This window comes from Mytilus galloprovincialis, chromosome 5, assembly GCF_965363235.1.
Source record: "Mytilus galloprovincialis chromosome 5, xbMytGall1.hap1.1, whole genome shotgun sequence".
NCBI classification, from domain to species: domain Eukaryota; kingdom Metazoa; phylum Mollusca; class Bivalvia; order Mytilida; family Mytilidae; genus Mytilus; species Mytilus galloprovincialis.
The window spans coordinates 93,343,285-93,364,583 of record NC_134842.1 but is presented as its reverse complement, the minus strand read 5'-3'; the positions used below and the strand labels follow the sequence as shown (position 1 = coordinate 93,364,583).

Below are 21,299 nucleotides of genomic sequence, written 5' to 3'. Positions count from 1 at the left end.
GGTAATTTAGCATGGAGGCAACGGAGAAATGACGAGAAAAGTGCATGTTTTTACGAGTCTAAAATGACCGACTTTAATCAGAAATTAAACTGTTAGGACCAACATTGTTTGATAAAAATATGTTTGAATATCAAAAGCAAAACTTAGAAAACTGGTCAGGTTTATGAGAAAATTAAACTTTATTGAAGCATCTATGCATTTCATATGGGGAAATATAATACAAAATGGCGGCCAGAATACGTAACAAAAGTCACGTGATGTCTAACTTATTTGGATATGATGGCTATGTCATCCCAAACCTTTTTTTTAACTGGTTGGTAACTGTATTTGTTAATTTTCCATTGATGATACTGGAGTGTTTTTCCACAAGTTGTTGAATGAGGTCTTCCTCTCCCACAGTGAAGTTGGTCTTTTTAGTCTTTTAAGTTTGCTTGGATTTGGTTCAGCAGATTCAGCCATTGTTTTACAGACAGGATGCTCCAAAACAATGCATGATGGGTAGGTTTTATTTAAATACTTGGTTAATCAGTTGATTAAATTTTAACGCATTGATTCATCAGTTGATTAAATTTTAATTCATTGATTATTTAATCGACACGTTAAATATTGTTGAACAACAGACAATAAACGACTCTTTATGTAACGACTCGTTAAAAGATTTAATGACTCGCTAAATTTAATCAATCGTCAAGTTGAACAACAGAACCCTGGTTTGGACGTCGATTTGAGGAACGGACGTCGATTAGAGACCGGATGTCGATCTGAGAATAACAATTTTCACTCGCATTTGTGCAGTCAAAGGGTTTGCAGTTAAAAATGCAAGCATTAATTTCTTACCAGTATTGAAAACTTAGATATATATAGATATTTATCAACGTATACGAATTTGCGGGGGTTGATTCGGCTAAACCTAGATATTGGTTTTCTTTTCGTCATTCTGGAGGAGTTTCTGTGAGTAATCTATTTCGTTAAAAGAACCGAAATAAATCTAATTTATTACAAATAATGCAATTTTCAATTTGGTGATTTTTGTCAATATAAGACAGTCGAAATTCATATTTTAAAACTGAGCCTGTGAGGCTTTTGCTTTACTGGAATCGTTCCTGATACTTCGCTGTTACTGAAATAATTCTGTGAAACAGAGGATTACAATGATGTCAGCTAGTATATGCACAAGTTCCCTTATGCAATATGTTCCTTTCACACGAACAAATTTATCAAATCCTTTAGAAAGTATGACGTCTTAACACCCCTTGATAGGACCGGAGTCTTGTTAACATCCGTACTCATACTTGCGTAAACCTACTGCCATAGTTGTTTGTCATGACGCCATGTCTTTGTTTGCTAGCTTTCAGAACATGTTGTTTAAATTATGATGCACTTGGGGTTAGGCGTGACACGATGGCAATCTTTTTGGTTGGAAGTCTGATGTGTAGCTTGCTCAAACCGTCTTGATTAGACTGATACTTACTTATTTTGGGTTTCGGACACTTTTGAGTTTTCCTGCAGCACCGATCTACGTGTCAATATGAATTTTGTTTAATTTGTGATAGACCAGCTATTAATTGATGATTTCGAAATCGTTAACAGATAGTTTTCTTAAGAACAAAGATAGATGATGAGCTGTTAGAACCTGTAAGAGCATGAAATGCTGGTAAAGATACATATATTTAATAAAAAAACTATACATGCACAATAAACATGATGCATCGCCAACCTTAATTCCCACTGGTTATAGAACTCGTAAACAGCACACAGTTGTTCCATGTCTAGAATACAACGAAATGTCAGGTAATCGTTGACCCTCTGACTTTAATCCTCCTAAATGGGTAATCCGTATGTAGAATAAGAAGCCTGAAGATATAATATTGTATGCCCGGTACGTACCTTTGATAAGTATGATCAAAAGGACACTATGATCTCAGTATACCAGAGACTAAATGCATTGAGGTAAACAATTAAAGCTTATCGTATGACCCAAAACAAGAAGCAATAGCCAACACTGTATAATAAGATATAAAGGTTCTAAAATACTTTTAATTAGATATCAAAAAGCCTGAATCATGCTCAAAACTAAAAACAAAAGCAAAAATCATAAAAAAAACTTCCATTTAAGACATTAGAATTACACATAATTTGCGTTGGTACTTGGGAGACAGTACAAATATGTTTACTTTTTATGTATACTTTCAAATAAATATAGTATAAATAAATTACTATTAATACCAAGTTTACTGTCAATGGTAGTGATATATTATAAAGAAATTATAGTATTTTTCTGTTCAAATTATACAGAAAAAAGCGAAAACAATTGAAAATAAAATAAAAAAAAAAGATTTCGAAAAAAGAGAGGGCTAAAATATTGTCGTCTCCCTAAGTACCTATGACTTTCGATAACTTTCCAGAAATTCTTCAGTGATAAAATATTTTACAACAATTCATCCTATAACAGTTAACATACGTTCAACTACCCTCTAAATGCCTGCGAAGTGTTCTAATATCTCTGAAAAGGAAGCAATTACAGAAAATCAGAGATTGGGTAAAAATGTTCATCAGTTCAAGTTTTACATGTATATGCCCTTAACTTTTCACAAACATCAAGCACTCTATCGCACAGAATTGGTAATGTAGCAGTTTTTGGTAATAATTTTTATTTTTATAATAGATAGAGATAAACTGTAAACAGCATTTTGTTCACAATTTTTCGGAAATTTTTATAATTTTTTACATAAATCTTCTCCTCTGAAACTACTGAGAAAATTTCACCAAACTTGGCCAAAATCATCATTAGTTTATCCTATTTTAAAACAACGTGTTCGATGACCCCGTCTACCAACCAACGTGGCCAGCACGGCTTAAAATAGAAGACAGGGATACAATGCATTTTTTTAAACCGTTATAAATAGAAAAAAATCTAAAAGGAGCAAATATGTTCAGAATAATGAGCTCTACCGATTGTCAATTTACGTCAAAACAGTTAGACAAATTGTAAAGGACTTTTTGCCTATAAACGATATAGTATACCTTTTTTTTTTAATTTTGCCTATATTCATGAAAAATATGATATTTAGAGATAAACATTGTTTTTCCGTTATGCCTTATATGATTTTAAATCATAATATATTACTAAACCCTTTAAATCACAAAAATGATCAGCAAAGCAAGATCTATTAAATATTCAAATTTTGCCGATAAAGTTAGTAGACTGTCAATCTTCTAAGGAGTGATTGCTCTCACATGAGGATTTATTTTTACCCTCTTGTTTTTTGGTGCAAAAATAAAAGAGATTAGAAAGACACTAAACGGACCTAAGGATCAGAATTCAAGATAAAAAAAAATCGAGATTTTTGTCTGAATTCTATTCTCGTCTATAATAAAATTAACGGTACCAATTTTCTTGCACCAGATGCGCATTTCGACAATTCATGTCTCTTCAGTGATGCTCGTGGCCAAAATATTTGAAATCAAAAGCTTATATAAAAGATGAAGAGCTATAATCCAAAAGGTCCAAAAAGTATAGCCAAATCCGTGAAAGGAATCAGAGCTTTGCATGAGGGAGATACATTCCTTAATTTATAATAATTTCTATCATTTTGTAACAGCAAATTTTAATAACACAAAAAATCCGTATTTTCATGCCAGTACCGAAGTACTGGCTACTGGGCTGGTGATACCCTCGGGGACTAATAGTCCACCAGCAGAGGCATCGACCCAGTGGTAGTAATAAAATTAACGGTACCAATTTTCTTGCACCAGATGCGCATTATTCAAATTTTATAATAGATAGAGATAAACTAATGGTTGGTCTATCACAAATTAATGTGATTCTATGTCCTATAGGTACCATGCATAGTCGCGTTTGTCATCCTTGCTTATGATTATTCAGTTTGGGTTATTTTGGGAGGAAAACGAAAATAATGACGTCCAGTTATTGTTTCCATCATCGGAAGGACTTTAAAAAGACTTCCGTTATTAAGGGCCGTTTTAAAATTTACTTAGTACTCAGGGGACAGGACAACTATATTCACGTTTTTCGGTATCCTTTGATCATACTAATACTGTGAACAAAGCGTATTTGCTATTTACAAATCAATTCCAAATTTATCCATGGAGGTTAATGATATATTATATAGAGTGTCTCTATATAATATTTCAGTGACTGCCGTGGATAGTAAAAAAAAACTTTGAATTAGTTTTTAATATATATGTATGTTCGTAATATACAGAAAAATAGACAACAAAAAATAACGGAATTCGGTAAAAAAAGAGTGAGGGCTAAAATTCCAGTCACCATGGTATCCGCAGGATAAGACTTTTGATACCTTGCCTAAATTTCCTCCACTACAGTCATAAAACATTTTTAGAAACTATGACAGAACTTTCTTGGTATTCCTAACTATTGGAAGATTTTTATACCTAGTAGTATACTAGGCCTAAAACGACAAAGTTATTTTTCATGTACCTTTTTTTCAGAAGTGATTATTTTCGGAGGGTTAAATATTTCTCAGATGTGTCTTGCCATGGCTTTGTTTGGACTTGTTTGTTTGCTTTTTGGCCTTGAATGTTTGTCCCATATATTTTATTATTGTTGAAGGCCGTACATTGACCTATAATGGTTTACTTTTATAAATTGTTATTTGGATGGAGAGTTGTCTCATTGGCACTCACACCACACCTTCGTATACCTATTAGAAAATTCATTTTACAACAACATTAACAATTTATAAACTTCATAACGCACTAAATGTCCGCGATTTTGCGGTTGTGTTCCGTTTAGGAATGTTCTTAAATTACACAGTCATAATTATAAGTACTTGGGTACAGGACAATTATTTTTTTATGTATACTATGATCATAAAAATACAATAAATATCGTGTATTTGCTATAACTGACTATCAATTCCAAGTTTTATTTCATATGCTCGGCAGTCACTGATTTATCATACAGAGACTAATCCCAAGTTTACTATCTAAGTCTTATATAATATATCAGTGACCGCCGGCCATGGAAAGTAAAATTAAAATTCATAGTAAAAAGCAAATACACTTTATCCTTAGGAAATGTATATTAATAGTATACAGACAAACAGAAAACAAAAAATAATGGACTTTGGAAGAAAGGGGAGGACTAAGAAAACCTCTCCTGTCAACAAATGGTCACTTCAATTGAGATCGTCATCTCAAATATTACCTATTTTTTTGTAACCAATCGTACCAATAACTGAAGGTGGATGGCATTTTACATACTTGATATGTTTCAACTTCCTGAGAATATTCGATTAGATGGCGACTTTGCTATTTTAACAGTATATGGACCGACATGGCAGCAGAAAGAACCGTTTTAAAAGACTCAAAGGGATGAGGTGACACTATAGGCATAATTAATCAAATGTTTGTTCTTGTAAGAAGGAACGCATCTATTCCATCGAACTAGAGATTAAGGATACAACAGATACATTTAAGTCGGCATCATATCTTAACTTACATGTAGAAATTGACAATAAGGGTCGGTTGAAAACAAAACTTTACGACAAAAGAACTTCCCAATTGTGAACCTTCCATTCCTAAGTAGCAACATTCCAGAAGCATCTTCATACGGGGTATATATCTCCAAATTGATACGATAGTTCCATACTTGTTTTTCCTATCATGATGTTCTTAATAGAGGGATGCTGCACACAAGGAAGCAAGAGTTCCAAATGGTGAAGCTGAAATCATCTTTTCGTAAATTTTACGGACGCCATCAAGAGTTGGTTGACCGTTATGGTATAACCGTTTCACAGATGATATCGGATATGTTCCTTACGTCGTAACTACAATCCCCTTCCCTTTCATGAATGTGACCTACGAATAAGACTATTTACCGGGTTAGTAATAACATGAGCAACACGACGGGTGCCAAATGTGCGGCAGGATCTTCCAGCGCACATGAGATCACCCCCAGTTTTTGGTGGGGTTCGTGTTGCTTAGCCTTTAGTTTTCTATGGTTTGTCATGTGTTCTATTTTTTGTCTGTTTATCGTTTTCATTTTTAGCCATGGCGTTGTCAGCTTTTTTTTCGATTTATGAGTATGACTAACTTTGGTATCTTTCGCCCCTCTTTCTAAATAGTGAAGTTGATATCATCACTTTGTAAATTTTGCGGACGCCATCACGAGTTGGTTGATCGTAATGGCATAACCGTTTCACAAATGACATCGGATATGTTCCTTACGTCTTAACTACCATCCCCTTCCTTTTCATGAATGTGACCTACCGAATTAAGACTATTTACGGGATTTGCTAGTACATAAGCAACACGACGGGTGCCACATTGGAACAGAATCTGCTTTTCTTTCCGGAGCACCTGAGATCACCCCTAGTTTGTGGTGGGATTCGTGTTGTTTATTCTTTAGTTTTCTATGTTGTGTCATGTGTACTATTGTTTGTCTGTTTGGCTGTTTTCTTTTTAAGCCATGGCGTTGTCAGTTTTTTTTTCTATTTATGAGTTTGACTGCCTCTGGTATCTTTCGTTCCTCATTTACTAGACATTTCCTAGCATCCCTTAGTCGTGTTATGTTAGAAAGAAATGGAATTGCTGTAAATAATGCAAATTCACAAAAGGAAACAAAACCAACAGCAACGAAAAGAGATTTAAAACATATTATTGCCATTGTGAACCATTGAGTGGAACCATGATTGATCCCTTTGATGTGGAATCCCATCAATATCTCTTCTGTAATGCATGCTACAAGAGATTTTCAAGATCCGTTGCTCACTGCTGTCGAGATAAGACATTTCATCGCGGGTGATCTTTCTTTAGGTCAGTCACTGAGATTTTTATAGTCCAATAGCAAAGTCAAAACTAACAACTTTTGAAAACATGACCACAAAAACAAACCTTAAATGTTAATCGGGGGAAATACTTACAGGTCACATACATCCAGATCTTTTATTTAGACGTGCACTTATTTTGTCAAATTGTAGACATGATTAAACAATAGAAAATGTTCTGTCGCACCATGTAGGTCTCATTCCAATTTCCCTTTTTCATGATAACAACACCATGAGAAAATAAGCGAAAGTCTAATTTGGTGAAGCAATTCGAATCTGAAGTCTCTTTTGCACTTTCCCTACCTTGCTTTGACCCATCACTCTCAACTTACATCAGAGATGGTATGGCATTGGTTCAATGTAGTGATGTTAAGAAAAGTAAAACATTCGGTGACTTTGCAGCTGACTACTATGAAAATATGTCCCAATGATGTTCTGTAGCGCACACATAGGTAGATTTTTTTTTACCGCTACGACATGAACTCATTAAAGTCTGCTGAACGTGAACGCCGCAATGACACCAAAGTGTATCGGATTATTGAAGGGAGTTGTATTCCTTACTGGAAAAATGTCTTTCTGTTAAAGAAAACAAACAGGTTCTTCTTAATTTCTTTAGTAGATTAATTCTTCAAAACTTTAACACATCCCCTATGATTCCAATTGATTGTGCTCCTTACTTAGCCGAAACGTTTGTAAATTGTCAAAGCTTTTTCAACCAACACTGTTAATAAATGCCGTAGTTTGTTTAGCACTCGTACTCGTATGTCTGAAGTTTAATGAAATGAGAAAGAGCGGCACAACAATCATACGGACCTCTGCTACGGATGTGATTGTTCGGTGTGCTCACCTACACAATTAGATGACACATACAAGCGAGTTGTGGGTGCAAATTGAGTACATTACATGTAGCAGTGAAAATGATTGGCTAAAATTTTTATCCATTCACTAACTATAAGCCTGTCTCACTATCGCTTGGGCAAGAATAATCACAAATATAATGCCTACCCATGTTAAAACTACAATAAAGTATAACTTGCATCAACTATTTCTAAAAAAAAATATAATTTATTTTGTATAAACAGAAAATGTTCAGATGCCTGATAATGTGAAGGAAGATCTTTAAGGGCAGACGTGTTGTGTTATAGTGTATTTGTATATTTTGACCCGTTTAATTATGACATTTAATTTATTGTAATGGTAACATGTTTATTTAAACATGTTAAACTCACTTATAATACCTTCTAATTAAGAAAAGGCGTTAAGACATTAACACAATAGTTTAAGTTATATATACATTTTTTACAACGGATAAGCGTTGATTCATGAAAAACAAACCATGAGCCCTCCGAGCTCAAGTTTTTTTTAAAGAATCAACGCTTATCCATTGTATCTATATCACAGAATCACTAATTCGGAACCGGTCTGAAAGAAGTAAATTTGTTTAAAGAGCAAATGTCCTACGCACAGCTGTAACTTTTTTAATTTGTAAAAAATATCGTAATTTTGGTATCAAATGATAGGTGAATGGCTGTGGATCATTGTATAATCTTCCGGGAACCAGTTTTTTGCAATAAAAGGTATGATGAATTTCCCAGCATGGGTAACCAGAAGGTATTGTTTCGACATGGAATGAGTGTTAATTCATTTGAACTTAAAACGAAAGAGCTTTGCATACTGGCTTTATTCAATTCCTCTACATCTTTTCAAACTTTGTTTGTAGTCTTTTGCATGCCAGATGAGAAAAGTGGACACATTAGAAATCGTAAGAATGTCTCTAAATATTTTATTTGAGATTTGGGAAGTTATAAGATCACAATGAATCTTAATATTTAGCTTTGCTGACTTTGGATCTCTTTTGTTTGTTTCAACAACATCGTGAAATCTGTAATTTTGCTAACAAAATAACATTTTTGGCATTTTAGCCTTTCTAAGTATTTCTTTATTGGAAATAAAGATAAATTCGGCACATCTTTTTGAAAAGTGCAAAGGAGTAAGTCCGGTAAGGGCCAATTTTTGCTTCAATTTCAAGGTTTATCTGACGAAAGATTTTGGACATTTCTTAAACACTTAAGTGTCTATTTCAATTGATTCAATTAATTGTGTTTCAAACATGTGGAATAGCAAACAGTAATCCGATGATAAACGACTAAACTCGCTTTCATAACACAAATTAACCACACAATAATATACAAAACAAGAACAAAAACTGGAAAACTAGAGATTATGGACAACAAAGAGAATATATGGATTCGAACCTGAACAGACAAGACCTTACCTTTAACTCATTTATCTTAATCTTTTTTTTTATCTTTATTTTATCTTAATCATGAAACCTCGTGGCTACCAACTCATATTGTACGTTTGCCTATTATGAACATATAGAGCTACAAACCCTGTGTGTCCGTTGAACCGATGTATATCATATATTCATTTGTATATATCAAATAAACATTTAAATCGTAACCAATTAGTAGCCCAGAGGTTTCGTCGATTTATTGAAGTCAGTACATGTAACATTTAACAGAAATCATGGACAGGTTCAATTCCCAGTGAAGGCATATAGAAATTACAAAACTTATAGGTAAGTTTTTAAAATAATTCCATTAATGAACAGAAATCAGTAAATTAGACAATTCAAACTTAACGAAATTAGGCACACAAAGGAAACAATATAATACAATCTATTGAGTTCATTTCAGCGACGGATTTAGGAAGTGTTGATTTTAGAAAAAGAATCCATGGTTAATGAATAGGCTAACGTCACCACAATGGTTTAAATACCTAGAGTGTGCATATATTCCGGACCATACAAGTATTTGAACCATACGCGTTTGGTTATGACCATATGCGTATACTCATATGGTCCGGCTGTACGTGTATGGTCAAACCATATACTCGTTTGGTTATTTACGGGCCAGACCAATGAGTCATTCAACCATATACGTATTTTTTTTTAGATATGCATGAGTAATTTTAATGTTTTGGTTGTGCACGATCCTTTGCAGCTACATCTTTTTTTAAGAGTTGCGTGCAGTGATACCGAGGTTTTGGACCATTTCAATTAGTCTACTGTGTTTTAAGAAGCTGTTGATCTCCAATATTCTTTAACATGACTTACATGTTGAAACTCTCTGTCTTTTACATATTGTCTAAATCTAGGTGTAATAGTTTTCTTTCCTTCTATAGTGTCAATTATCAAACTCTTTATTTTGTCGACTTTTCGTCAGTTAGGAAAACCCTTTACTTATTGTGTATCATTAAGATATTTTTGGAAGTTATCTCCTTAAGTCGACATGTTGCAATCCACTTGTAATAACAAATCGGTAATAACCACAGGTATAAAATGTGTTTACTATAGGTGTGACTAGTGGGTAAAATTAACTGTGTCAAACTGGTTATTCTTATTTAGTTATTTTTTTTTTATTATGATATAATAAAATTACCTTTGAAACCGTCTTTTTAATGACACGACAACCAGAAAGGTCATACCTTATGAACAGTTAAGTATTAAGAGTACACTTGTTAATTACCCCGACCATACGTGTACAGTCGGACCATATGAAAATATGCTCATACGTCATGGCCATACGCGTATGATCCAAATACTCATATGGTCCGAAATACATATATTAAACATGTTATATCAATATTCTTCTCATTGTTTCAGATATATTTGCTGTTGAAATTTCAATAAATCAAAACATTACTGGACTTGTTGGCAACAATGACACGCATTTGACATGTTCTTTTATCAAAGATATCAAGATAAGAGTTATCAATGTAGCCATCATTGCAAAAAACAAAAATGATGTTTCCCCCAAAAAGAAACAGGTTGCAATATTTCAACCTGACAAAGTGGCAGTTTTACCTCCATCAGGAGATTATCTATCAGGAAGAGTGACATTGACCAATATAACAAAAGTATCGACTACGGCGACGTTGAGATTTGATAACCTGCAATGTGAAGATGAAAAGGACTACATGTGCATTTTGTACTACATAAACGACTATGGTGCTATCCATGTTGAATCAGAACCTACCAGGATATTGGTTAAAGGTAAAAGAAACATCGCTATATTTCTTTTTTTTTAACGATATGTTTTTTTAATATTTAAAGTTGCGTTGTAGCATCAACCAAAATTCTTCATAGTTTGGTTCGTATGTTTTTTTTTAGCGTTTACGAACACAATCAACTAAACTAAAACATTACTTAAATCATCAATTCATAAGTGGATATAAGAAGATATAATCTACATATATCTATAAAGACCCAACGTAGGAGAAACATAACTTGGTCCATGGAAATTTTTCTAATTTTACCTTTTTTCTATCATTGGTAAATAATTCAGAAAAAACAGAGAAATATGATTATGGTAAGTATTCATATTGTCATATTCTTACGCTTTGTATTCAAACATTCATTTGTATTCCCGCAAGGCTTGTTGTATATATAAAATACACTGCAAAACATCAACATCATCACGTTTACATATTTTTTTTTTTATCGTATGATTTGATTTGATTTTTTATTTGTGAACATTTGTGAATGTTTTTGATTTTGATTGCATTCATGCATAGATAAAGCTTAATTTTAGTTATGTTGTAAATAAAGAAGAAAATGTCGAGTCATTTGTGTGGCATTCCTGAATATGATGTCATACAGTTAGGCCTGGGGACACTACATTGCAATGTAATGCATTATATTACAATTAATTTGTGATTGTTCCATAGAAATTTTAATTACAAAAACTTTGTTTGTGTAAAGCATTCCATTACACATTACTTTTTCAATAAAAAAACCTAAATATTTTAACAACAGATTTTTAGACGAAATTGCCCGAGGTATTGGTAAACATGTGTATTATCATATAATTTTTTGTATAACATTAATCAATTGTTCATTGAGACATTATAAAGTGATATAATAAATATGTCATTTAAGGTTATTTTGTTATATTTAGGCGAAATAATGAGACAGGACCCAAACCACAGTTTGGTGTAAAAATGGTGTTTGACCTATTCAATTTTCCATTGAAATACATGTAAGGTGTATAAAATTATGAAAATATAACTTCATATGTTTTCCATTCGTCTATTTAAAATTGAGAATAGAAATAGGTAATGTGTCAAAGAAACAACAACCCCACCATAGAAAAAAAACAACAGCAGAAGGTCACCAACAGGTCTTCAATGTAGCGAGAAATTCCCGCACCCGGAGGCGTCCTTCAGCTGGCCCCTAAACAAATATATTCTAGTTCAGTGATAATGAACGCCATACTAATTTCCAAATTGTACGCAAGAAACTAAAATTAAAATAATACAACACTAACAAAGGCCAGACGCTCCTGACTGGGGACAGCAAAACTGCGGTGGGGTTAAACGTGTTTATGAGATCTCAACCCTCTCCCTATACCTCTAGCCAATGTAGAAAGGTAAACGCATAACTACGCACATTTAAAATTCAGTTCAAGAGAAGTCCGAGTCTGATGTCAGAAGATGTAACCAAAGATGTAACTTTATCGTTTTGTTTAATATTTGTTTTAGAAGATTTTTCATGGACCATTAAACACCAAAAATATTTCGAATATCATTTTAAACAAATGTTAGAAACCAAAATCATGACTTGATAAATTTCATCATCCTCATGCCCCCTTTTGTTATAAATTAAAGAAGTTTTATGTTTCTAACCTTAATGCGTGTTTTAAAAATCTTTTTGGAGTGTTGTCTCATTGGCAATCACACCACATATTTCTTATAATTAAAGTTTGATGCAATTTTGCAAACTTCCGGTTATAAAGGCTGAACAATGTTTGCATTTTGCCTTAATTTATTTTATTAGTGTCAGGTGGTAAGTCAAAATTGGTCTTTTTATACTGTTTATTTGTTGGATAAACGTTAAGTTCACAACGAGGATTTATTTATGGATCCTGGATCTTCGAAAAAAAGTGTTAAAGGGACACAAGCGGTCAAATTCATGTTCTCCGAGTTAACTCAAATTCTCACGTTTGATTTATAACACTGTAAAATATTTATCCAAACTATTAAAAGTCTGTAATCAACAATTACCAGGACTTGGGTATGATGGCACGTAGCTTCGTTTCGTGTTTATATTAGTCCAGACGCCATCTAATTAACTATCGAGTTGATCTCCAAAGTCATTCCATGACCATAAAAACGATGTAAACATAAATATGGGTATAAATAGATTCAGCGAACTCGTGTTTTGGGATTTTTTTTTAATGTCCGTTTAATTTCATATAATAGAATTCTTGTTTATGTTTTCGTATTTTTTACCTGTATAAGATAGATTTTTTGCTGGATCGAATAAGTCAGTGAATTGATTTACCTTTATTTCACGTTCAATGTTGACATTCGTTTCCTTTAAATAAATTTACACAACAATTGACGTATTATTCATCTATAACTAAGGGTTTGATTGAAGTTCACATGAATACGGATTCAATGAGATCGAATTATTCACTTGTAATTGAATAACTCATCATGCAAGTTTCTAAGCTTATTTTGAAAAGTTTAATCATGCTCGCAGCTAAATATGCTAAACGTGAATAATTATTTTACTCTTTTACTTTTATTAATGATTTAAGAAAAAAAATCATATGTTTATATATCTCGAAGTTTGTGCCGCTTTAAGGGCTTACTATCGATAATGATTATAAGGAATTATAATACTGGTACCTTTAATAAATATTATGAATTTTTCCAATTTGTAAAGAATAGTAATGTACAGTAATAGAGGCATTACATTGATTTGAACTACAGTAAAATAAAAATGAACTCCAAGGAAAATTCAAAACGGAAAGTCCCTAATCAAATCAAAAGATAAAACGAATGGACAACGACTGTCATATTTCTGATTTGGTACAGGCATTTTCTTATGGTTGATCGAACCTCTCACTTATATGACAGTCGCATTAAATTTCATTATATTGCCATCGATGCTTGAAAAATAGACAAAATAGGTAAAATTGTTAAAAAAGGGGTATAGCAGTCATCATCGTGTCACAATCTTAATCAGAACAAAATAAACAAATATTTGATAAAGAATCACAAAAAGTATATTCCAAATATAACAACTACATTCATTGCTAATTTATTATTGTATTCCATCTATGTATGTTATATCAACTCATAATAAATTGCATTATTTTAAGTTCTTTGACAAAAATGTGTATTACAAATTTCTTTGCAATACACGAGGAAATTTAATATTACTACTGTATTACAATTACAAATTACCATTGCCCCTGATCAGCACGAAGTATCAGAATGCTACTTTAACAAAAAGGAAATATATCACATTGCAGTTAGATCACTTACAAGGCTTGCTATATACATTCATATTCTTTTGTAGATTATTGGAATAAAATAGCAAGAATCGTCTATAACATTATTTAACATGGTTCGGCCTTACTTATTAAATGGTGTTTATGACTTGTATTTATCCTCATCTGTAGAAATTGTAAATAGACTGCCTTATCGCGTAAAAAGGTCACCGGAAGTAACACAAAGTAATAATTCAACTGTTTAATTTTTACTAAGCGAATAAGTGTTCAATTGTTAATTTTGTTGATGCCGAAATATTTCCATTTGTTCTGAAAATTTGAATTATGTTTTTGACGACTTTTGCTGCTATTTATATAAAACCACAGACTTCCTCTTAATGAACCTTTTCCTTAAGGGGCATCGATAGTGAACTCAACATTAAACTTAAGATGCTGACTATGGTGTCTTGAAATGAAAACTTTTAATAGGATAAGTATGTAATCATGTTTTAAATCAAGTGACTTTTGATATAGTTGCTGAGCTACAAATAAAACTGTAGCGCGCAGCGGTTTTTTGTCGTGAAACATTCAATAAGTAAAAACAATTTCAAAACATGGGGGATTTCAACTCCGCATCCGCCAATGCTACCTTACTCGACGATAAAGTTTTGCAGTTCAGAGAGCCGAGTCACACTTTATATCATGTTATATATTTTTGTTTATCATGAAATACTGATATATTAACAAATATTTCAATGACTCATAATCTAGGGTATTCTGTTTATTTTAATGAGAATCAGAATGAATGAGGTTCTAAGTCAATACAAAAAAACCTTTAAAAATTTGGAACTTGTCTCCTTATGCATTTGTCATTTACTACAGTTCTCCCAGAATTCGCCTTATGATGGTCAGTTTGTGGCTCAGGACTTGATTTTATTCGTGACATTCAATTTGGTCTTTGTGGTTTGGTTTTTCTTAATTCACTATGTACTATACAATTGACGGTATAGAACTGTTTTTGTAGAAGATATTTTCTACATTGAATTTGAACCCAGTATGAAAAAAACTAGATAAAATTTAAAGAGAATGCAATCAATTCTATGCAACTATACGGCCTTCAGCAATGAGAAAAAAAACATACCGTAAAGTCGTCTCCTTGATAGATATGAAACAATCCAATTGAGAAAACTAAAAGTATAATCTAAAATAAAACAATACATGCACCATAAACAAATATGTCAGACATGAACCAATGACAACCACTTAAACACATGCTCCTGAATTAGGACATTAACACTTAACCGGGACAGTGATATAACAACATAAAATAAGAACACAATGTAAACGGTTGTAAATAGCTGAACTCATCAGATCTATTCAAACAAGGTTTTGATTGACAACGAAAATCCCATGCGACTTGTACGCGTCGGTTTCTTGATCCACCAAAATGATGCACAATAATTCAACTCGATTCAAGACAAATGGACACGGACTTGAACTTGATGATTTTATAGAAAACCTTTTAATATAAAGCGGATAGAATGTAGGCTTACCGTTATCATGCTCAGTTTGACTTTTCATGATACAGTATATTAATGATAAAAAAAAACATCAAGAAGACCCCTTTGAAATGTTTATCGTCTCTCGACTTCGTTTGTTGTTTGTCAACAATAAACATTTTCTAACACGTCAAATAATATGTTGCATACCATACTTTGTGTACTAACAACTACCTTTGGTTGTTTATCTCGGATGTGCTTCTTGTATAATCAATTGTGTAGTATGTTATTTGTGTATATATACAAATTCACAGTGTTTGAAAGATTGTTTCTATTTACTGTCACGAAAATCAATTATGCTTGTTGTGGTTGCTTTACCATGTCGAATTACATCCATGTAAGGGACGACATCAAAACATCAATGTGGGAATAAAAAACTGAATTCAAATAGTTTAGAGGTAGGTAAAAATTGCTGCACGTTTTGTTTATTTGACATCGATTTTGAATATATCGATAGTGTCCAATCATAGAAAAGGGAGGGGGGGGGGGGGGGGGGGTATTCAGTGAACAAACTATGTGAATTTATTATTTTTATGCGACATTGAACTTTTGATGTCGTCCTTAGCTGAACGTTTGTTGATATATACTAAATTGTGATTTTGTAAAGTTTATTTACCTTCCCGTTTGTGCAGTTTTCAAGGATTTTATAATTCTTTTACGCGTCTTCAATTTCCAAATTGACAGATCCTACAGAAAAAAAAACATGAGATATACTAAAGATATAGAGTATAAACTATATACATGTATTAAATCTATTAAATACCATGTAAGATTTTCAACAACTTTAAAGTATCTATAATGAAAACTGACTACCATAATGTTTATTAGTAAAAAGTGATAAAGGAGGTTGATCTGTATAATGTATCAACAAGCAAGTTACGCTAAAGATATTCTGTTTGAATATAAATATTTTTTTTAAATCCTTTCAGCCTTTCCGTCAATGCCTAGCAGTATTTCTTATGTGGCAATTGCTTCAATTGAAATAGCGAAAGAAGACAACAGTTCCGCAAATTTCTCGAAAAATCGAAACATCATATCCCTCAGTACCAATCGAAATAGAAAGTCATCAATTTATATCATGTTTACTGACACAGTAACTTTAACTACCACTCCGTTCACTGAAAAATCTGTTCCAAGTTTCCGTGAAGGGGAAACAATTCAGTTTACCTGTACCGGTAACATTGGAAAGCCTCCAGGCAGATTTGTATGGCAGATAATTCCACAACACGGAGAGCCCATAGTCTACTCCAATGAAACTACAGTAGTTGTTGATCAGATACCTGAACTATGTTCCTTTAGAGGCATCAGCAACTTGAAAGTTGAAATTTCAGCAGATCATGTCAAAGCAAAATTCCGATGTTATGAGGAATCTCAAGCCGATGTTTTAGGAATGTTTGTAGAAACTGAGCCCCTTGATGTTTTCTGTAAGTATAAGCAAAGTTTTATATATACATTGGGGTATGGTCAAACTATTAATTTAAATGGAACCAGTAACGAATATCAAAGTCAATAAATGTGATATATGTGGCTATTACATTAGTTATTTGTTATGTACGATTACATACTCCAGAGGTGAAATTATTGATTTAAAAATCATCAAAAAGAGGACACCAACAAAGACATAAAGTTACAAAAAGCACACCTGTACGTCCTTTGACAACGGACAATCCCTGAAAACATACTGTTAGCTAAATAAGTCCAACTTCTTAAACTAAATGTAAAAACACATAAAATAAAAGTGTGAACTGGAGGTAATAAGATATAGAGGTTATAAATCCTATTTATATTTTGAAGCTTTGAAATATGACAGGGATATAACTCATTAAGAGGAATACACCCATTCGTATCACGCTCTATTTCTTTGCGTTTGGTTTAGTCAATTTTAATAATGGATTTTGTGATTGAATAAATACACCATATCTGTTTCTTCTGTAACTAGGTGTGGTTTACATGTGTTTTTCGACAACCCTAAAAAATCACTTTTTGAGAATTATTCAAGTACAACATATAAATATCTGCAAGATGTAAGACAATATATGTAATATAATATTCAGCAGATACAGGGTGTAATTTTATTTTTAGTATTGATAATCAAATTAATGTTGTAACTCATAAATAATATATCTAAAGATATCTAGTTTCAAGAAATATAAAAAAAAAATCAAGTTATTGTCAAAAACTCAATAAAAATAATATTGAGCCAGCATCAGTGAAAACACTACTTCAATTTTATCCATCGGAAAGTACCAAGACTTTATAGATAAATATTCAGAGTCTGCATCCCCCCCCCCCCCCCCCCCCCAAAAAAATGCTCTTTAGTTATAGATTAGAAGAGCTGATGCTATTTATCTTGTTATTTATTTACAGTTTTCCCTTTATTTGGCTTTACGCTAGTATGTTCCTTTTTGTCGTTTGACTCTTGACGTGACTCGTGCCGGGTATTTCCGCATCCAACAATCAGATGCTTGGCTGTATACGCTTCTGGTGCAGATCGGTTGGATTCGTACACAAGAGTTTTATTTTCATTTTGTATACCCTTTTATTTATTTTTTCCTTGATTTATTTACCAAGAATACTTCTACGACATCCTATTTGGAAAACAAATATTGTACTATCAACTGCATAAATATTTTGTTCTTAAGCATCTATGTCATATCAGAATGTTTTAGTCAGTTATGTTGTGTGTGTATGTCTGTAACGTATGTTTGTACAGTTTTATCAAATATTTACCAATTATGTTTATTTGTGTTGTCCTACCAAATTTGTCAATATAACTATAACAATAGTATTTTTTGTAAATACACTTTTTTTATTGACTATTTCCGTTCAAAATCAATAATACCAGGAAATGATTTAGCGAAAAATAAATCGAATAAGTTGCCTTTATTATTCTGATAATTGATTGATGTTCTTAACTTTGAGTTTGATCCGCTTTGACATATCTGATTCATATCAATATATTTGAAAAGAAAATATTAAAAATATGACACTTTTGTCTTTTTTCTTTTTAATCTGTCTTAGTAGTAAATATTGTAAGCATTTGATATCGATGTCCGTTTTATCAGCTCTTCGTCAGTTGTACTAGATTTAAGATTGTCAACTATTTCTGTCTCACGTATCAGAGAAGATAAATATTAGTCTAAATGCGCATTTGGTGGGTAAATCGTTTTAGTTAATATTGTTTTTCCGAACTATATTGTTTAATCGTTGACATTGTTTTTATGATCACTTTGTCTTTAAAACAATGAATGGATCCACTTTAGTCAATAACATTATTCTACCATTTATGAAATAAATCAAACCTTTGCATTTACAGAAGATGATTTTCAAGCTAATTATTTTGCAAAGTTTCGAATTTTTGCATCTCGAATCAAATGTCGCCTTTCCTCATTAAAAAAAAGCCAACGAAAGTACAGACGAAATCGTCTATTCAAAAAGAGGGACGAAAGATACCAGAGGGACAGTCAAACTCATAAATCAAAAATAAACTGACAATGCCTGCCTAAAAATGAAAGAAGACAAACAGACAAACAAAAGAACACATGACAAAGGTTGCTATTTTGTGGATATAAACAATACAATTTACCATAGAAATTCCCCTTGCGACTAAAACTGTGCCACTTTTACTATGAAGTTTTGTGAAAAATTATATCCCAGATTGAAAATTATATATGCACAACTATTTTATTTAAAGGTAAGAATATAGGGCTGTGGAACATATTCCAACATTCATATATTCCCTGATTTTTTAAGACTTTTTAAAAAAACTTATACAAAATTGCTATACCACCCATTCCTCCAACTTTGGACCTCCTATGAATTACATTTTAGGCGTTACTATTTTTTTCTATCCTCTTAACATTCCTAAGTTATGTCTCTTAGAAATGAAATGCAGATACCATATATGGAAACCAGTACGTTAAACAATCAACATATTTATAAATACACGTTTAGTCTTAGATGCATGATTTTTTTATTAGTTGTTATTGGCTTTGAACTAGCTGTCAGATAACTGCGAATACTTTCAGATCTGTTCCTAGTGTCTTTTTGTTGTCGGGATGTACAGTACCCAGCCACGTCCACTTGTATTTTTGACCATCTGATGAGTTAAGCCTTTTTCAACTAATTTTTAAAGTTCATTCATATGTTGTACTGTTATACCACTGTCCCAGGTTAGGGGGAGGGTTTGTATCCCGCTAACATGTTTAGCCCCGCCCCATTATTTATGTATGTGCCTGTCCTAAGTCAGGAGCCTGTAATTCAGTGGTTGTTGTTTGTTTATGTTTTACATATTTGTTTTTCTTTCATCTTTTTTTAATATAAATAAGGCCGTTAGTTTTCTCGTTTGAATTGTTTTACATTGTCATATCGGGGTCTTTTATAGCTGACTATGTGGTGTGGGCTTTGCTCATTGTTGAAGGCCGTACGGTGACATATAGTTGTTAATGTCTCTGTCATTTTGGTATCTTGTGGACAGTTGTCGCCTTGGCAATCATACAACATCTTCTCCCGACATCAAGCGTGGTTTGTGAAATAGCCGTATTTACAAAGAACAGTTTGTTAGGTACTAAGCAACTGTAGGTATCCGTAGTACACAGTTAAGGATTAACAAACGACTGTTTATTGTATCTATATGATATTTCTATTTTTATAACTTAATTTTATTATATTCATTTTTAAAAAGAATAAAAGTAATTTTTAATCATTATTTTGAAGATACCGTTAGACATGTCAATATCACCAAACAGCCAAACCAAGCAAAATATGACAAAAAGACATCCACGATTACTTTAACATGCAAAGGTGATGGAAATCCCGAACCAACCTACAAATGGTTCAGGCAGGAGAACACAAGAAAGATGATTTCATCAACTAATCTCTTTATTATTTATGATGTTATACAAAACAATAGCGGAGGGTATATCTGTCAAGCGTATAACACAATAGATAACGTTGAATACAATGCAAATAACTCAGTGCAGATTGATATAGGTGAGTTGTTTGTGTTTGAGTAGCTTTGTGGTAATGAGGCAATATTAACAAGAACAGAATGACGCAAATGTCTCCTCAAAACTTTTTCGCGAATGCAGAAAGTCAAATATTTAAAATGCTATTCGACTACATGGGACATAAAAATAATAAACAAATCATTCTAGGGTAAAATGTGCATGAGGGATTTGAAACCCAAGCTTCCCAATAACTTATAAACGGATTCTTAAGAAATGTATGGTATAAATCATATCAGTACAGAAGCACTGACTACTGAGCTAATGGTATCATCGGGGACAAATTGCACACCAGCAGTGGCATATATACCACTTTGGAAATTGTATGTGCGTCTTTCTTGATATACCTTCATCAGGACGCTCAAAGACAAATATTTTAAAGCCGTATATACGACCAAAAGGGACATTAATACAATAGCCAAATTAATCTAAAACACCTTTGCACGAGGAAGTTCATTGAGTTGGAACCTTAGTTTCTTAGTAATTTAAAATTTAATATAGGAATGTCAACTTAAAAATTGTGCAAGAACAATTAGCCTTAAACTATGGCATTGTTATTTTGTCTTTAATCAACGAGTTTGGATATCTTTTTGGTATCTTTCACCTCCTGTTTGGAAAATATGAGGCAAATTGGATCGA

General features: G+C 32.6%; 1 protein-coding gene across 1 annotated transcript in view; it reads left to right on the top strand.

The window, feature by feature from the left end:
• The first annotated feature begins 7,156 nt into the window (after window positions 1–7,156).
• Window positions 7,157–21,299, top strand: part of LOC143074208 (uncharacterized) — a 35,851-nt gene continuing 21,708 nt past the window's right edge. The window contains exons 1-4 of the mRNA XM_076249758.1: window positions 7,157–7,190; window positions 10,480–10,869; window positions 16,584–17,078; window positions 20,371–20,646. Coding sequence (XP_076105873.1) covers window positions 7,157–7,190; window positions 10,480–10,869; window positions 16,584–17,078; window positions 20,371–20,646 — 1,195 coding nt within the window. The remainder of the gene's footprint in view (window positions 7,191–10,479; window positions 10,870–16,583; window positions 17,079–20,370; window positions 20,647–21,299) is intronic.